Raw genomic sequence first — 18,737 nt, forward strand, 5'->3', positions numbered from 1 at the left:
CTAGAAAACCTGGGAATTTTGCTAAAGTTTGGACACAACTACTCAGTCAAGGGTTTTTCTTTATTTTTACTATTTGCTACATTGTAGAATAATAGTGAGAACATCAAAACAATGAAATAACACAAAACTATGAAGTAACCAAAAAAGTGTTAAACAAATCAAAATATATTTTAGATTCTTCAAAGTAGCCACCCTTTGCCTTTTTCCACACTCTTGGCATTCTCTCAACCATCTTCACCTGGAATGATTTTCCAACAGTCTTGAAGGAGTTCCCACAAATGCTGAGCACTTGTTGGCTGCTTTTCCTTCACTCTGCAGTCCAACTCATCCCAAACCATCTCAAATGGGTTGAGGTCAGTTGATTGTGTAGGCCAGGTCATCTGATGCAGCACTCTATCACTCTCCATCTTGGTCAAATAGACCTTACACAGCCTGGAGGTGTGTTTTGGGTCATTGTCTTGTTGAAAAACAAAATATGAGATGGCGTATCGTTGCAGAATGCTGTGGTAACCATGTTGGTTAAGTGTGCCTCAAATTCTAAATAAATCACTGACAGTGTCACCAACAAAGCACCCTGATACCATCACATCTACTCCTCCATGGTTTCACGGTGGGATTTACACATGCAGAGATCATCCGTTCACCTACTCTGCATCTCACAAAGACAAGGTAGTTCTTGTCAAATAAGGACTCATCAGACCAGTGGACAGATTTCCGCCGGTCTAATGTCCACTGCTCGTGTTTCTTGGCCCGAGGAAGTCGCTTGTTCTTATTGGTGTCCTTTAGTAGTTTCTTTGCAGCAATTTGCACATGAAGGCTTGATTCACGTATTCTCCTCTGAACAGCTGATGTTTAGATGTCTGTTACTTGAACTCTGTGAAGCATTTATTTGGGCTGCAATTTCTGAGGCTGGTAACTCTAATGAACTTATCCTCTGCAGCAGAGGTAACTCAAGGTCTTCCTTTCCTTTGGCGGTCTTCATGAGAGCCAGTTTCGTCATAGCACTTGATGGATTTTGCGACTGCACTTGAAGAAACTTCAAATGTTCCGGATTGACTGACCTGCATGTCTTAAAGTAATGAGCTGTTCTTACCATAATATGAACTTGGTCTTTTACCAAATAGCGCTATCTTCTGTATACTACCCCTACCTTGTCACAACACTATTGAATGGCTCAAACACATTAACCTCTCTAGGGTACGTGAGACGGTAGCATCCCACCTCTTTAACAGCCAGTGAAACTGTAGGGCGCCAAATTCAAAATAACAGAAATCCCATTATTAAAATCCTCAAACATACATGTATTTTACACCATTTTAAAGATACACTTGTTGTAAATCCAGCCACAGTGTCCGATTTCACAAAGGCTTACCAATATTACCAATATCCCACTGTATCTTCAATAGGAGCTGAGTTAAAAACAATCCAACCAGGAAGTGGGAAATCTGAGGTTGGTCGATTTTCCAGGTTTGTGCCTGCCATATGAGTTCTGTTATACTCACAGACATCATTCAAACAGTTTTAAAAACTTCAAAGTGTTTTCTATCCACCTACAAATAATATGCATATTCTAGCTTTTATGGCTTTGTAGCAGGCCGTTTAAAATGGGCATGCTTTTCATCCGGACGTGAAAATACTGCCCCCTACACCAAAGACGTTTTAAGAAGGAAAGAAATTCCACAAATTACCTTTTTACAAGGCACACCTGTTAATTGAAATGAGAGAATGCCAAGAGTGTGCAAAGCTGTCATCAAGGCATAGGGTGGCTACTTTGAAGAATCTCAAATATAAAATATATTTTGATTTGTTCATCACTTTTGTGATTACTACATGATTCCATATGTGTTATTTCATAGTTTACATCTACAATCTAGAAAATAGTAAAAATAAAGAAAAACCCATGTTATGAGTAGTTGTGTGTAAACTTTTGATTGGTACTGTATAGTGTATGTATGTATGTATGTATGTATGTATGTATGTATGTATGTATGTATGTATGTATGTATGTATGTGATGGATTACATTATAGAGAATAGGAAGAAATATATATCTCTGAAAAGGGTTTCTTTGGTTTTCTGTCTACTGCAATACAGTGTGTCCCCTGGACTAGCGTTTAGTAGTGACGGTGCCATTTTTTATCGGTGACTGTGGTACTAGAGTCACCCGAGTCATGCCAACAACGATAACACTTTTCACTGGACAAATATCGGCGTCTTAGCAATGCCTACAGTACACAGTACTTCCCATAGCTAAAACATTAAGCCACCAAAAAACTGGCCAGTGTTGTCAATGCAAATGTGGATTTACCATTGCTCAATAAAGCACTCAAGGCAACCATAGCTCCTGCAAGGAAATTCTTAGATCGATGGTTTCACATATTTAGTAATATCCTCATGCTACATTCCTCTGTAGTTTTCATGGAAAGAGCCCGAAGGGGGAAGAGGGTGAGGAGGAATAGGGGGTGATTCCATCGGGGATCTGGAGCTGTAGCTATGGCGATGGCTGGGAAGATTAAGTTAGATTAATTAGCCAGTATTTAGCTAGATTAAGAGTGACGCGAAAAGACTTGAATGATTTGAATTTTTTGCAAAATATATTTTAAACGGGCAGTGGAGACGTGTGCCCCCCCGCCGATCCTAATGAGGAAAGAGTGAGTGAGAGATGAGCTACCATGACGTCCGGCGTGACATTAGTGCTTTGTAGTGGTTAGCGGTAGCTATGATAACTTTTGTCACTGGTTTGGGAGTCGTGTTATAGTTCAAACAATACAAGTGGAGGTGTCCTGTCATGTGCGAGTGAGTGTGTGTGGTACGTGTGTGTGGTGTGTATGTGCGTGTGTGTAAAGGGGGTGGCGGCGATGTGCGGTCAGGTGTGTCTGCCTCATAATGCATACCCATGTAGCCTGACACGGAAAAATCCAATGATCTGTGTCTTTCACCACTCACACTGAAGACAAACAAAAAAACGCTCACCAAAAACCATGAGTAAACAGTCACAACACCTTTGCCCTTTGGGCTCCAGTTTGGGAGTACCCACTCAGGTAACTGCCCCTCGTAACATGAGACATACGGCCTTAGTGGCCTCTCCCAGTGCCGTTGGTTTCCTTTGACTATGGTGAACAGCTTCTAGCCTGATTCCACATCCTCTGTTATGGCTGTCTTTCCACTGACCATAAGGCATTGGCAAGATAGCACAAACAGATCTGGGATCAGGCTAGACACCTTCCGCTTCAGGACGAGACTTCAGAAAGTGGCTGACAGTGCTCTATTAATAGGGAACTGTGTCTGATGGTTGATGGTGGCTACCCCGAACCCTCGGGGCCCTGAAGCGCAGGCCTTGTTAAAGAGCACTCCTCCTATCCCTCTGCAGCAGTCAACCCTTCAATGGAGCCTCTGTATTGACTCTTATTAACTCGCTCCCTCTCTTTTTTCCATCCACCTTTGACTGGGAATCTAATGCCATCAAAAGACGACAAGGATCAACAGAGCAGAGAGCGGTCAGAGAGAGAGAGAGCTAGACAGAGACAGAGGTTCTCTTTCTCCTCTTTCTTCCCCCTTTTTTCTATCTGTCCTTTTCTCCCCCCCCTTCCTTCGTTCACCCTCGCTCTCCCTCTCTTTTCAAACTTCCACTGCTGTTTATTAAAACTGCAAGGTGGCCCCCCTATCTATGACATCAATCAGGGGTGGTTGGGTTTTTTGGAGAGTCCGAGGGCCCTGTTGGGTGACGACAAGTGTACACACACACACACACACGTTGACAGTCCACAAATATCTCCACGCTGTCCAAGAGATTCTTGAGGAAATGTCTTTCCATCTTCGCCGTATTGTGTTGTTTGCACGCCTTTTGTCTCGTTAACATTGGTCAGCATACCAAAGAGAACACACACACACACGCCCGGCCAAGCCAGTCTCCAACGGTAACCCAAGGCGGTTACGTCAGGCGACGGAGGCGATTGACCCTTGACCCTACAAGGGCAGCGAGGGGGAGATTGAGGTGGCGTTTTGGGGGATTGGGAGTGAGATTTCATTGGTGCTGGAGGCGAGGCGTGACCTTAACCCTCTCTCTTTTGTCTCACTCTCCTCCTCCCTCCTGTAGGGCATCGCAGCCTCTGCTCGACCGATGCGTCCCTGACTACACCACCTTCACCACCGTGGGAGACTGGTTGGATGCCATCAAGATGAGCCGCTATCGCGACAACTTCCTCAATGCCGGCTTCGCATCCTTCGATCTAGTGGCCCAGATGACAGCAGAGTGAGTGAAGAATGAGTCGATTCCGATTAATTATGTTTGGTTTGGTTGAGTTCAAATGGCTTGAGTTCAAATGGCTTCATTGAGACATGAGTTGGTTCACTTGCAAATTGGTTTGTTTCAGCTCAAATGGCCCCATTGATGTGGCAAGATAGCAGGGTGATTGAGTGAATCGAGGAATAGTCGATTCAAATGAATCAAACTCAATTCAGTTTCGTTCAAGAGTAGAGTGTGGGTGAGTGACTTAGGCGGTGGGTCCACTATCCACTGACTCAGAGTGGTCTTACTCCCTCATTTTTCAGAATACAAGCCTGAAACAATTTCTAAAGACTGTTGACATCTAGTGGAAGCCATAGGAAGTGCAATCTGAGTCCTAAGTCATTGGAAACTGTATAGGCAGTCTATGGAAAACTACAAACATGAAACAAATCCCACTTCCTGGATAGATTTTTCTCAGGTTTTCGCCTGCCATCAGTTCTGTTATACTCACATACATTATTTCTAACAGTTTTGGAAACTTTAGAGTGTTTTCTATCCATATCTACGAATTATATGCATATCCTAGCTTCTGGGCCTGAGTAAGAGGCGGTTTACTTTGGGCATACTTTTCATCCGGAGGTGAAATGCATCAGACAAGGTCAGTGCATATGTAATTGGTTTTATTCAAACACCGAGGGTTTCGGTCTATAAAAAATAAGTTTAAACATTTCGACCAATCGATTTGTTAAAAGAATAGGACGACTCTCGGTCGACCAAGATTTGTTTTTGTCGGTGACAGCCCTAGTAGGCTACACCAATGGCTAATATGCCTGTGCAGCTGTCCTTTTGTAAACTCCATTCTACCATAAATGACACACACACATTTATCTACATGCTTTTATTTGGGTTTCTATTAAATCATATGATTGAATGTTAATTTAAGCCTGCGGCTAACTTGAAATGAGACAATCTTGCCAAAACATAATTCAACATTTTATTCACTGACAGAGTGATAGCTAATGAAACACATCACATTGATGTTTACAGTATTAGCTGGCTAGACTAGTCAACTGTAACATTGGCTAGCTTTCAATAAATTGTCTAAATGGTCAACGTGCACTCAAAAACAGATAATTATCTTTAGTCTTTGGTAGATAATGTTAGTTCCTCTTAACACACTGACACTGTTTTTCAATCTTAGATAGAAGCAGGCCATTTAATGCCTTCATCACGAGGCATATGTACAGGAGTTCTGATTGGTTCTAGTTTGAGCAAATTTGCTTGAGCAGACAGTGTTGAAATATATAAGCAACATTTCAAGTGTTGGTCCCATGTTTCATGAGCTGAAATCAAGATCCCAGAAATGTTCCAGATTCACAAAAAGCTTATTTCTCTCAAATTTTGTGAACACATTTGTTTACATCCCTATTAGTGAGAATTTGCCTTTGCCAAGATAATCCATCCACCTGACAGGTGTGGCATATCAAGAAGCTGATTAAACAGCATGATCATTACACAAGTGCACCTTGTGCCGGGGACAATAAAAGGCCACTCTAAAATGTGCAGTCTTATCACACAACACAATGCCACAGATGTCTCAAGTTTTGAGGGAGCGTGCAATTGGCATGCTGACTGCAGGAATGTCCACCAGAGCTGTTGCCAAATAATTGAATGTCCATTTCTCTACTATAAGCTGCCTCCAATGTCATTTTAGAGAATTTGGCAGTACGTCCAACTGGCCACACAACCACAGACCACTTGTAACCATGCCAGCCCAGGAGCTCCACATCCGGCTTCTTCACCTGTGGGATCGTCTGAGACCAGCCACACCAGATAGCTGATGAAACTGAGGAGATTTTCTGTCTGTAATAAAGCCCTTTCGTGGGGAAAAATGTATTCTGATTGGCTGCGCCTGGCTCCCCAGTGGGTGAGCCCAGCTCCCAAGTGGGTGGGTCTATGCCCTCCCAGGACCACCCATGGCTGCGCCCCTGCCCAGTCATGTGAAATCCATAGATTAGGATCTAATTCATTCATTTCAATTGACTGATTTCCTTTTATGAACTGTATCTCAGTAAAATCATTGAAATTGTTGCATTTTGCATTTCTGTTTTTGTTCAGAATACATTTTCTGAAACAATTTGCAAGAATTGAAGGTGGCAACAAGTTTGACAATCATAATAATATTGTCATGTGCAAAAAAATCATCCCCTCCCGCGACATACAGTAGATAGATCCACTTCACTTTTTTCGGCGACGGCCTACCACGTAGTTGGGAAATAGTCCATTTTAATCAACCAAATAGAATGGTGAATTCAAACAGCCTCATTGTAGACATCCTGAGGGTGCAATGAGAGCATGGCCCTTGAAATCTACATGACTGGAGACATTCAAATTGCATTTAAATATTAACTCACAGAGGCCCAGTTCTCACACAGATTGTACAGTATGAACCAGGACAGCGTTGGTAACACAACAAATTGAGTTGCTTTGGGAATAATGGTGGCTGCAGTTGTTACTGTTCTCATTGTATGTGATTGGAAAGAAAAGGAAAAGGGGGATATCTAGTCAGTTGTAAAACTAGTGAGAGACCATTTGGGATAAGGGTCCACAAACACTAATTGACCCTGAAGTGAAAACACAAGGAAAAGGAAAAAAGCACTTCTCTTGAAGGTTCTACCTCATCTTGGAGAGACTTGAAGGACACTACACACACTCTTCCTCCATAGTGCACGTTACCTCACGACACCTTCCCTTCCAGCAATAATAACCTAGAGTTGACACAGAACTGGGTCGTGTTCATTAGGAAACAAAACGTTATAAAAGGTTTTGCAATGCAAAATGAAAAAGAACGTTTGTCATTGGACAAGTCCTGGTAGTCCCTCCCTGTTTCATTCCATTTTCTTTCATTTGGGGCCTAATGAACATGACCAACGTTTTCAGAGCCAGCTTGGCACGTTATTTATAGAACAGGAAATGTGTGTCATAGAAGTCATGGAAACGGGGCTAGTTGTGATCAAATAAAGGAATTATAATAATAATGATCGATATATCATCCTCGTTAGGTGGATAATAGGGGATTTGTTTCAATTTGGCAGGCCGACAAGTGTGCTGTACAGTGGCTCTCTCCTGCTCTTGATGGTAGGTAATTCCTCTAAAGGCTTGCATTTATGATCATTTTATCCTCCGTTGCTGGAGTGATTGCAATGGAAACAAAAACACAATTGATTTCATTTAGGCAAAATTGTTTGTGTTAAATCAAAATAAAAAAAAGACATTTGCGTCGTGTACACACTTTACAGCAGGTACAAAGGTGCAGCAAAATGCTTATGTGCTAGTTCCCTCAATGCAGTACATGAATCAATATCAATAATAACAATAAAAGTCTCATGTCCAAAATACGTAGTAAAAGTAGAGATAAGGTAGTATGCAGTGTGTGTGTGTGTATTTGTCTGTGTGTGTGCAAATGCAGAGGACAACAGAAACATGCAGACTTGCAAAGGGCATGGTGTCTGTGTAGAAGGTTGAATGTATGTGTGCATATGTGTGTCTTTGTCTGTGTGAACGGAGAGGATCCAGACAGGCGCTGGGCCCTCGTGGTTTGCTAATCGTTCCCCCAGATGCCGACCGTGGTTTGCTCTCTCCTTCGTTATCGGCAAGGGAAAAACAAACAAAAGAGCGGAAAAGAGAGTCCTTGTGAAATTATTCCTAACAACCCGGTACATGAGGCCTTAGTGTTAAACTAACACCGCTGAGACGATTAGATTACACCGTCTGACTGACTGCGGCCAAACAGGTGCTGCAGCTTTTTTCATAGCAGCCATTCTTTAATAAGGCCTCTGTGTGGGTGCCATTTTCATATTTCCCCATTGGTTCTCGTATTTCGGAGTGAACTCTCTCTGTCCTCTTTTGAACTATGAAGAGAGTTTGAGAAACTGTTAAAAGACAAGTCAACCTGGGTGACTGCTATATGATTGATTGAAAGGATGGATTACTGTTCTCTTCCAGTCTTGTCTTTCAAGACAGCTTTGTCATCTAACTGACTGTGTAAGATTAGACGAATCACCATCAAATGACCTACCAGTTGACGCACTGGCTGGCAGTCTAGTCTGTTATATGAATAAGTCATTGGCTACTGACTGATTGTTCTTTGACTGACATAATTACTAACTTATTTTATTTTCTCGATCACTGACTAGTTGACACACTGACTTACAGTCTGTTGCAGAAATAACTGATGGGCTACTGACAGAATGTTGCATGACTGACTTCCTCACTCGCTTGGTTTTCTCAATAACTAACTTGTTTTCTCGACTGACAGGTTGTTTGGCTGGCTGGCTGGCTGGCAGATTGGTTTTAGTGACGTGAAAAGCACCAGCTGGCCCACAGTGGCGTAAAGCACTGTTAAAATATTAACCTCCCTTCCCCCCTTACTATTTTCCTCCTCTCGTCCACCTGCCAGGATATTGAAGTATGTTACATCTGGCCCAGGTATCAGTGCACTGAGGAGTGTTCCCATTTTGATGACATGACTCAATTGTAACCGATGTGAAATGGCTAGCTAGTTAGCGGGGTGTGCGCTAATAGCGTTTCAATCAGTGACGTTACTTGCTCTGAGATCTTGACGTAGTTGTTCCCCTTGCTCTGCAAGGGCCGTGGCTTTTGTAGAGCGATGGGCAACGATGCTTCGAGGGTGGCTGTTGTCTATGTGTGCAGAGGGTCCCTGGTTCGTGCACAGGTAGGGGCGAGGAGAGGGACAGAAGCTATGCTGTTACACAAGGAAGACATTTTATTGGTGTACACAGATAACTGCTGTCTGCAGCTGTTTCCACAAGGGCAAACTGTATTTGTTCTCATTTAAACCTACTGGCATATGTCAATCAAATGTAATCAATCAAATGTATTTATAAAGCCCTTTCTACATCAGCAGATGTCACAAAGTGCTTATGCAGAAACCCAGCCTAAAACCCCAAACAGCAAGCAATGGAGATGTAGAACCATGGTGGCTAGGAAAAACTCCTTAGAAAGGCAGGAACCTAGGAAGAAACTTGGAGAGGAAGCAGGCTGTGAGTGGTGACCATTCCTCTTCTAGCTGTGCCGGGTAATAATAATAATCACAGTGGTTGTAGAGGATGCAACAGGACAGCACCTCAGGAGTAAATGTCAGTTAGCTTTTCATAGTCGAGCATTCAGAGGTCGAGACAGCAGGTGCGGTAGAGAGAGAGAGAGAGAAGGAGTGAGAGACGAAAACAGCAAGTCCGGGACAAGGTAGCACATCCGGTGAACAGGTCAGGGTACCATAGCCGCAGGCAGAACAGTGGAGTTGGAGCAGCAGCACAACCAGGTGGACTGGGGACCGCCAGGAGTCATCAGGCCAGGTAGTCCTGAGGCATGGTCCTAGGGAGAGGAGCCTCAAGGAGAGGAGGAAGAGAGAGAGAGAATTAGAGGGAGCATACTTAAGTTTACACTGGATACCTGGTAAGACAGGAGAATTTCACCAGATAGGACAGACTGACCCTAGCCCCCCGGGGCATAGATACTGGAGGGAGGTCGATGGAAACTGCGGCCCCGTCCGACGATACCCCCGAACAGGGCCAACCAGGCAGGATATAACCCCACCCACTTTGCCAAAGCACAGCCCCCACACCACTAGAGGGATATCAACAGACCACCAACTTACTACCCTGAGACAGGGCTGAGTATAGCCCACCAAGATCTCCTCCACCGCACAGGTCTCGCAAGACTGGACAGGAAGATCACGTCAGTGATTCAACCCACTCAAGTCGAGTATAGAGCAAAAAAGCCTGGCACGACGTGATGCACCCCTCCTAGGGACGGCATGGAAGAGCACCAGTAAGCCAGTGAGCCAGTGACAGAGCCTGTAATAGGGTTAGAGGCAGAGAATCCCATTGGAGAGAGGGAAACCGGCCAGGCAGAGACATCAGGGGCGGTTCGTCGCTCCAGTGCCTTTCCATTCACCTTCACACCCCTGGGCCAGACTACACTCAATCATAGGACCTACTGAAGAGATAAGTCTTCAGTAAAGACTTAAAGGTTGAGACCGAGTCTGCGTCTCTCACATGGGTAGGTAGACCATTCCATAAAAATGGAGCTCTATAGGAGAAAGCCCTGCCTCCAGCAGTTTGCTTAGAAATTCTAGGGAGAATTAGGAGGCCTGCATCTTGTGACCGTAGTGTACGTGTAGGTATGTACGGCAGGACCAAATCGTAGAGTCCATGTAATGCCCTATGGGGGGGGTCGAAAAAAGGATGGTGTGGCGGAGGTGTGTATACAGATATGCCGTATTCTGACATTGACTTTATTCCCTAATAATTCCACCACCTTAACGCGTGAGTAAACCATTAATAAGGTCTAGCGAACCCAACTGTTCCAAGTGGGAAAGAAATCGTCTTTTTTCCCGATATAAATAAAAGCATTCTCCAAGCTCTGCAATTTATAACTTGATAATAGTTTTTGATAAGAGCTTGGTAAATGAGTAATCCGTTTGGATAAGGGAATTGTAAATATAAATGACACTTGCTCTATATCTCTTTTACCTTATAGTCTCTGGAGACAAATGTGAAACCAGTCATATGGCAGCAAACTGAAGCATATCAACTTTCCCACAGTACTGTTTATGAAATGCTATGCCATTACGCTGAATTTAAATGGTACGCCCTTTTAACTTGCAGGGATGGGCATTCTTGAAAGTTTTAATTAACGGCTACCCCGTTGTTCTCTGTCTCCTATTTCTATCATGTTAAACATTAGCCACTGTCAGTATCGACCGTCATTAGGCCTAATAACCACATATATTAAACTGACAATTGACTGTTAGTTACTATGTTATCATTCCATTTAATTACATTGTTTTGTTTACCTTAATTTTCTTCCTCTGTCAACGCGTCACTAATTAAATCATTATGGAGTGGAGCGCAGACCAGGCAGCAAAAGTTTTGAACCTGATGCATGGCGCAATACTTGGGCGTGTCATCACACAGATCCATGGTTAGTCCAGGTAATAGACAAGGGTATAGCCTACTATTGTACAATATTCTCCCTATTATATTTCTACAGTGGCTTACCCCTTGACTTATTCCACATTTTATGTTACAACCCGAATTCAAAATGTATTTAAAAAAAAAAAAATGAATATCTACACACAAATGGTTTTAGAAATGTTGTCACATTTCTGTATTTCATTTTCAATAAATATCTCATTTACATAAGTACTGAGTCAATACATTTTAGGCAGCAATTACAGCTGTTAGTCTTTCTTGGTAAAACATCTGGACTCTACAATTGGTTGTTCCTAGACAATGATCATCCCCCCACTCACGAACATTCATTGTCATCTTGGTAAGCAGCTCCATTGTATATTTTGCCTCATGATATAGGTTATTATCCTGCTGAAAGGTGAATTTGCCTCCCAGTGTCTGTTGGAAAGCTGACAAGCAGGTTTTCCTCTTGGATTGTGCCTGTGGCTTTAGCTCTATTTCATTTATTTTTATCCTAAAGAACTCCCTAGATGTTGCCGATGACAAGCATTCCCATAACATGATGCAGCCACCACCATGCTTGAAAATATGAAGATCGGTATTTTGTGATGTGCTGGATTTGCCTCCAACATAACACTTTATATTCAGGACAAAAAGTGAATTTCTTTGCCACATTTTTTTCCAGTTTTATTTTAATCCCTTATTGCAAACAGGATGCATGTTTTGGAGTATTTTTATTCTGTATTCTGTACAGGCTTCCTTCTTTTCACTCTGTCATTTATGTTCGTATAGTGGAGTAACTACAATGTTGATGATCCATCCTCCGCTTTCTCCTATCACTCTGTAACTGTTTTAAAGTCACCATGGTGAAATCCCTCAGTAGTTTCCTTCTTCTCTGGCAAATCAAATATTAATTATCACGTGCCGAATAACTCCCTACACATTGCAGACGAAATGCTTGTTTACGAGCCCTTCCCAACAATGTAGAGTAAAACATTTAATAAGAAATAGTAACACAAGAGGAATAAAATGTAATGCACAAGAATGGAGCTATTTACAGGGAGTACCAGTACCAGATCAATGTACAACTGAGTTAGGAAGGGTGCCTGTCTCTTTGTAGTGACTGGGTGTATTGATAGACCATCCAAAGTTGAATTAATAACTTCACCATGCTCAAAGGGATATTCAATGTCTGCTTTATTTATTTATTTATTTATTTTACTTTTCCCCAAAATGTGCCCTTTTTGTGAGGCATTGGAAAAACTCCCTGGTCTTTTGTGGTTAAAATTCACTGTCTCGACTGAGGGACCTTATATATAATTGTATCTGTGGGGTACAGAGATGAGGTAGTCACTAAAAAATCATGTCAAACATTATTATTGCATATGGAGTGAGTCCTTGCAAGTTATTATGTGAAATGTTAAGGATATTTTTACTTCGGAATTTATTTAGGCTTGCCATAAAAAAGGGGTTGACAACTTATTGATTCAATACTTTTCTGCTTTTCATTTTTACTTAATTTGTAAAAATGTCTAAAAACATAATTCCACCTTGATATTATGGGGTATTGTGTGTATGCCAGTGATACAAAAACTCACAACAAATTGTGGAAAAAGTAAAGGGTGTGAATACTTTCTGAAGGCAATGCATGTACACAAAACTTCCAACATTACCATGCGTTGAAGAACTGAATGTGGCAATTTCAGAATTAATCAAACCACGTAAAGGCTCTCCAAACCTGTTATTTTATGATTCATAAATGCTTTCCTTAACCTATTTTTTTATCTACCAATTGGTGCTGAAACGGAGACGAATATGCATATATTTTTGCATATATGCATATAATATGCATATATTTTCACATCAAATCAAATTTGATTAGTCACATGCGCCGAATACAACAGGGTAGTAGACCTTACAGTGAAATGCTTACTTACGAGCCCCTAACCAACAATGCAGTTTAAAAAAAAATACAGATAAGAATAAGAGATAAAAGTAACAAGTAATTAAAGAGCAGCAGTGAAATAAAAATAGCGAGACTATATACAGGGGTGCACGATACAGAGTCAATGTGCGGGGGCACTGGTTATTTGAGGTAGGATGTACACGTAGGTAGAGTTATTAAAGTGACTATGCATAGATGACAACAGAGAGTAGCAGTGGTGTAAAGGGGTGAGAGAGGGGGGGGGGGGCGCTCTGCAAATAGTCTGGGTAGCCATTGACTAGATGTTCAGGAGTCTTATGGCTTGAGGGTAGAAGCTGTTTAGAAGCCTCTTGGAGCTAGACTCTGTGCTCCGGTACTGCTTGCAGTGAGGTAGCAGAGAGAACAGTCTATAGGGTGGCTGGAGTCTTTGACAATTTTTAGGGCCTAAGCAGGAAGCAGGAAGCTTGGCCCTGGTGATGTACCAGGCCATTCTTACTACCCTCTGTAGTGCCTTGCGGTCGGAGGCCGAGCAGTTGCCATACCAGGCAGTGATGCAACCATTCAGGATGCTCTCAATGGTGCAGCTGTAGAATCTTGTGAGGATCTGAGGACCCATGCCAAATATTTTCAGTCTCCTGAGGGGGAATAGGTTGTCGTGCCCTCTTCAAAACTGTATTGGTGTGCTTGGACCATGTTAGTTTGTTGTTGATGTGGACACCAAGGAACTTGAAGCTCTCAACCTGCTCCACTGCAGCCCCGTCGATGAGAATGGGGTCGTGCTCGGTCCTCTTTTTCCTGTAGTCCACAATTATCTCCTTTTGTCTTGATCATGTTGAGGGAGAGGTTGTTGTCCTGGCCAGGTCTCTGACCACCTCTCTATAGGCTGTCTCGTCGTTGTTGGTGATCAGGCCTACCACTTGTGTCATCGGTAAATTTCATGATGGTGTTGGAGTCGTGCCTGGCCATGCAGTCATGAGTGAACAGGGAGTACAGCAGGGGACTGAGCACGCACCCCTGAGAGAGAGACAATATTTAACCAATTCTCTTAATATATTCTACTCTGTCGGAGAAAAAAATCCGTTGGCCAGCAAGTGTGAGAGTTTTCAGCAGGTTGAATGACATTTATTCAGAGCGTGCAAGGTAGCCACACCTGTAGAGCGCGTTACGTGTCTGAATACCAAATACTGAGAAGTGAGTAGGAAAGGCGTGCTTAGGACTCCCTATCTACATCTTATAATTAGAACCCAATGTTTTCCTGACCAGAAAAAATATTTGGTTCAAGTTTTAGACCTATTTTTGTTTATGCCTGACCTCTCTCTCTCTCTCTTCTCAGAGACCTTCTTCGGATAGGGGTGACATTGGCCGGCCACCAGAAGAAGATTCTAGGCAGCATTCGGGACATGAGACTACAGATGAACCAAACACTGCCTGTCCAGGTCTGAGATGGACCAACAGACAGACAGGATGGGGAGGAACTGTGCCAGAGAGAGAGCCAATAGGAAACCCTAGCTGCCTGACCATCTCTGCCAATCAGATGAGAACAAAACTGGCTTGCAGTGCCTCGAACTTGTTTTTCTTATTTTTCTTCCACGCCAACGTTTTATGTTCCACATTATTAGTCCAATGTTTTTCCATTTTGTAAAAAAGAAATGTCTAAAGACTAGAAAGAGAACCCATATCCCATGCGTGCCTCACTGGTTTCAGTGTGGGGTGATCGTTTGCATGCGTGCGTGTGTGTTTGTGAGGTTGGCCAGGACTTAAACCCTCCCCTCCCACCTCTTGTATCCTGAACTTAGTCTTCCTCCTGTGAAAATCCATCTCCTTGAACCTTGACCCTACCCCAACATCTGTCGGAAAGCCCCCTGACGGACATTACAGTTGGAAAAGGATGAACACCGAGTAGAAAGTGTTTCAAAAAAGCAGAAAACGTGAACTAGCGTTCGTACACAAAAAAAGTGTTTGGACACCAAGATGATAAATGAAAACGATAGAAATTGTTTTATTGTTGGTGTGTGTGTGTGTGTTATTCCCCATCTTCATATTGAAGGTGTATTATTATGTAGAAGGACGTGGAGGAAGAGGGTAAATCAGAGGGTCACAGAGGTCAAGAGGTTAAATGAGAACTGCTTAGCTGGAGCGGGCCACATTAGTTTGGCCTAACCAGGGCCAAAAGTATGGAACCAACCTTTTTCTAAAACCTGGGGGGAACGCACACTCAGGATGTTCTCAAAGTTTGGGACCATTGGCTCATTTTGGCTCATCAACTGTGTTTTTCTTATTATTAGAATTGCTGTTCATTTGTTTACATCAGCCTTCCGTTTATGTTTTTCTGTTCCATCACTTTGGGGAGATTTGTGTTTCAAGATGGCTGGTCAGAGCTAAATACTCCTGTTGGACGCTTTGTGTGACGGGGAGGGAGGAGCTAGGCGAGGACTGTGGCAACTCAATACAAAGACCGACCAGCCTTTTGTGCGTGAGTATGTATGTGTGTTTGTGAACGTATGAGTGTAACAAAATACTGTACAATACAGCTTCAGCTACATCGCCACCATGGACAATTAACGCATGAACTGAACAGTGACAAGAAGCAACAATTATATCGGAAACAACTACGCTATATTCTGTGGACAACTGTTAACATTTTTTTTATTGAAATCCAAACATTTGGAAATATATATGCATCGTACAACAACTGAGGGCAAGCACGAAAGACACCGTAACTTTCTTTTTACTAATACCTGGATAAATCATGTATCTAAAACTTTAGCTAAATTTCTATACTTCCACCCAGTGTATTTATTTTTCTCTCCACTTGGACAAGAGGCCATTCGAACTGTGGATTTATTCTAAAGAACAATCAAGAGGAAACGAAAAGACCCAAGAGGATTCGGCAAATCATTGATTATTACAAAAAAATGCATAGAAAATTGGATAATGTAATTTTGTTGTTGTTCTAAACAGCCTGTAATGTTTTGTAACGAAAAATAAGATAAATAACCTGAAAACAAAATGCTATTTAAGACACTGGGAAAGTGTTGAGACGTCGTTTGATTCTGAGTGAAATGAGCAGAGAGCGAGGGATTAAAAGACGAATAGAAGTAGAGAGAGAAAGAAAGTGAGGAAGGGAAAGGTAGAGAGAAGTTAGGGACAGCTGCAATCATTTTAGCATGTCAAGGGGTAAACCGTGGTTCGACCACGAGGGGTATACACTCTGCACCAACAACCTCCGTCTCCTTTCAAGTGTATGTTTCCGTGTGTGAGTGGGTATGTTGAGAGTGTGTGTTCCAGGCCAAATTGTATTGGTGATCGCCAAGACTGCATCTTTAGCTGTACCATCCCTTCTCTCAATCATCTGTAAAGGAGAATATATTGTGTAGCCATGTGAACTTGTCAGTAGTTGTCTTCCATGCACCTTTATCCAAATGAAACTTCCCGACACAGTTGACACACCCAATGGTCTATGGAGATTTTATTGAATTAATTTTGTGTTTGTACATCTCGATATTGTCCGTTACCAAGATTGTCCGTTACAACCACTGTATAGCTCTGAGAGCAGAGACCATTCTTAAACCGATAGGTCTGTAGACGGAGCTCCGTCAAGGGGCTCAGTGTGTGTGCACCTCTGTGATTGGGCCCTAGTCCACTTTTTTCAGAGAAGTGGCCCCTTGGACCCGGCTTGTCAGACTGATTAATGCAGTGGCCAATCTCCTGCTCCGAGGGATACATTCACAGCCCAGCGCAGACATACGGATGGACGGCCTATGATTATCTGTATTTATTTCCTGTTCAGGCTGCAATCATTCTGTCTGGGCTCTGCGGCTCTGCCTGATTAGTACAGTGCGGGGACCAGCAACCTTGGCCTGGAGACAGGCAGCAATCTGGAGCGCTCATTGTAAATGATAGCAGCTGCATCCCCTAGGACTGTACCATCAGTGTTATAGTAGGAGGGGAGTGGGATTGGGGGCTGAGGGATGGGATGAACCACCTGTATTGGGCAGGGTGGTACTTGCAGTGCTGGCCCCCACAGATTCTCTTCCTTTCTGTTGTCTACCGTGCATCAAGTCTTGCCATATTACTCTTTTAGACTTTCTTTTGAACCCTCTGAAGCCATCACGGATATTATGTAAAAAATATGTGTTCCTTATTTTGATTTCATTTAATCTTCTTTTAAAATAGAGGCAATTCCAGTTCAATGAGTCCCATGTAAGGGCTTACTAACCCGAAAAAGTTGCACTGTACGACAATGATAGTGATAACAATGATAATGCTCTCAAAGTTGAGGTGAGGTACAACTGCTACATCAGCTAGGACATTGACTTAATAGAACTCGGTTGATGAATGTGAACAATGGAGAAGGCTGAATACAATCAGATGTTTGACATGCCCATTCATGAAAAATGGCAGCTCAGAGCTCGGTTGAACTATTGATTTGTTGCACATGCTGTGCTAGGTCTTGGTTTATGCTTTGGGGGAAAAAAGAAGCTGAATGAGTGATGAGCTCTGATGCTGCAGCTACATATCTTAAAAGGATTAGCACATCAACTCTGAACATATTGTTGGAACAAATAGATTTTTCACACTGTAGGGAGATGTTCCTAACAGATGTTTCATACTTAGGACCTTGAATTGTCGAGAGTTGACGATTGTTCATCATTCTGTGTTTTTGTTTAATCATATCTTACAGACCAGTATCTCTGCGTAGCGCTGACATTTGAATGGAGAGTGTGGATATAGGTGCTAGTATTTTAATTTTCTACTGAACCAATCCAGTCCGCAGTCTATACATTTATGGTAGATACAGTATCTCTCTCTGTGCCAATCACCCCATCTCTCTGAAAGTATACGGAGTTAACACTCGCCTCACATTCCTCTACCTACCCCCTAATCCTTCCACACGCCACCCCTTCTAACCCCACGACTTTTAACCCCTAACCTTTTCCGATAGAATATTTTTCAGAAATGTTTTTCTTCATCTGTCACTGTTTTATATAAATATATATATAAAAAATTAAACAAACTCACTTAATATGCCTGTCTTCTCGTCACTTTCCAAATACATCCCAAATACATATCGAAAAAAGTGAGATGTTTACAAGTGTTGTACATGTATAGTGAGAGGAAAAGGAAGAAACCTTTGCGATTTGCAATTATTTTGTTCCTCTTTGAAAGCATTGAGATGTATTTAATGATGGTGCAGAAGAAAAAAAATCTAATTCATTTAAAAAAAAAATGCATTCTTGTAGAAATATTTTTTAAATACCCTTTTGCAATTAAATTATTTACCAGTCTTTTGAGTGGTGTGATGAATTTGTATACACATTTCATATATTCATAGGCCTATATTATATTTTACTAGTAACAAACTATCAATATTGACATGCATTATTCATTTTAACAGTCTTCTTTTTCTCTTTTATCAGAATAAATACCAAGACAAATACAAAGTTATATCTTTACAGTCATAACAAAGTTTAAGAAACGTGTAAACCGTAACGTAGACTGAAAGACAGTTATATAAAATTCTGATAGGAAATTAAAGGCATTTGCAGTTGTTTATCCGACAGTTGTTTACTTAACCAAATTGACATATT

The 18,737-nt window shown here is 42.1% G+C and overlaps 1 protein-coding gene across 11 annotated transcripts in view; it reads left to right on the forward strand.

The window, feature by feature from the left end:
- The window catches only part of LOC129811123 (ephrin type-B receptor 3-like), a 97,190-nt gene extending 82,047 nt beyond the window's left edge, over window positions 1–15,143 (forward strand). For 8 of the 11 annotated variants that reach the window (XM_055862321.1, XM_055862320.1, XM_055862322.1 and 5 more), the window contains exons 15-16: window positions 4,096–4,251; window positions 14,480–15,143. In XM_055862321.1, the coding sequence (XP_055718296.1) occupies window positions 4,096–4,251; window positions 14,480–14,588 (265 nt within the window). In that variant the 3' untranslated portion in view covers window positions 14,589–15,143. The remainder of the gene's footprint in view (window positions 1–4,095; window positions 4,252–14,479) is intronic. The other 3 variants (XM_055862327.1, XM_055862328.1, XM_055862331.1) reach the window with 1 other exon arrangement.
- The last annotated feature ends 3,594 nt before the right edge of the window (window positions 15,144–18,737 follow it).

The sequence above is a fragment of the Salvelinus fontinalis genome, chromosome 14 (genome assembly GCF_029448725.1).
Source record: "Salvelinus fontinalis isolate EN_2023a chromosome 14, ASM2944872v1, whole genome shotgun sequence".
Classification (NCBI taxonomy): Eukaryota; Metazoa; Chordata; class Actinopteri; order Salmoniformes; family Salmonidae; genus Salvelinus; species Salvelinus fontinalis.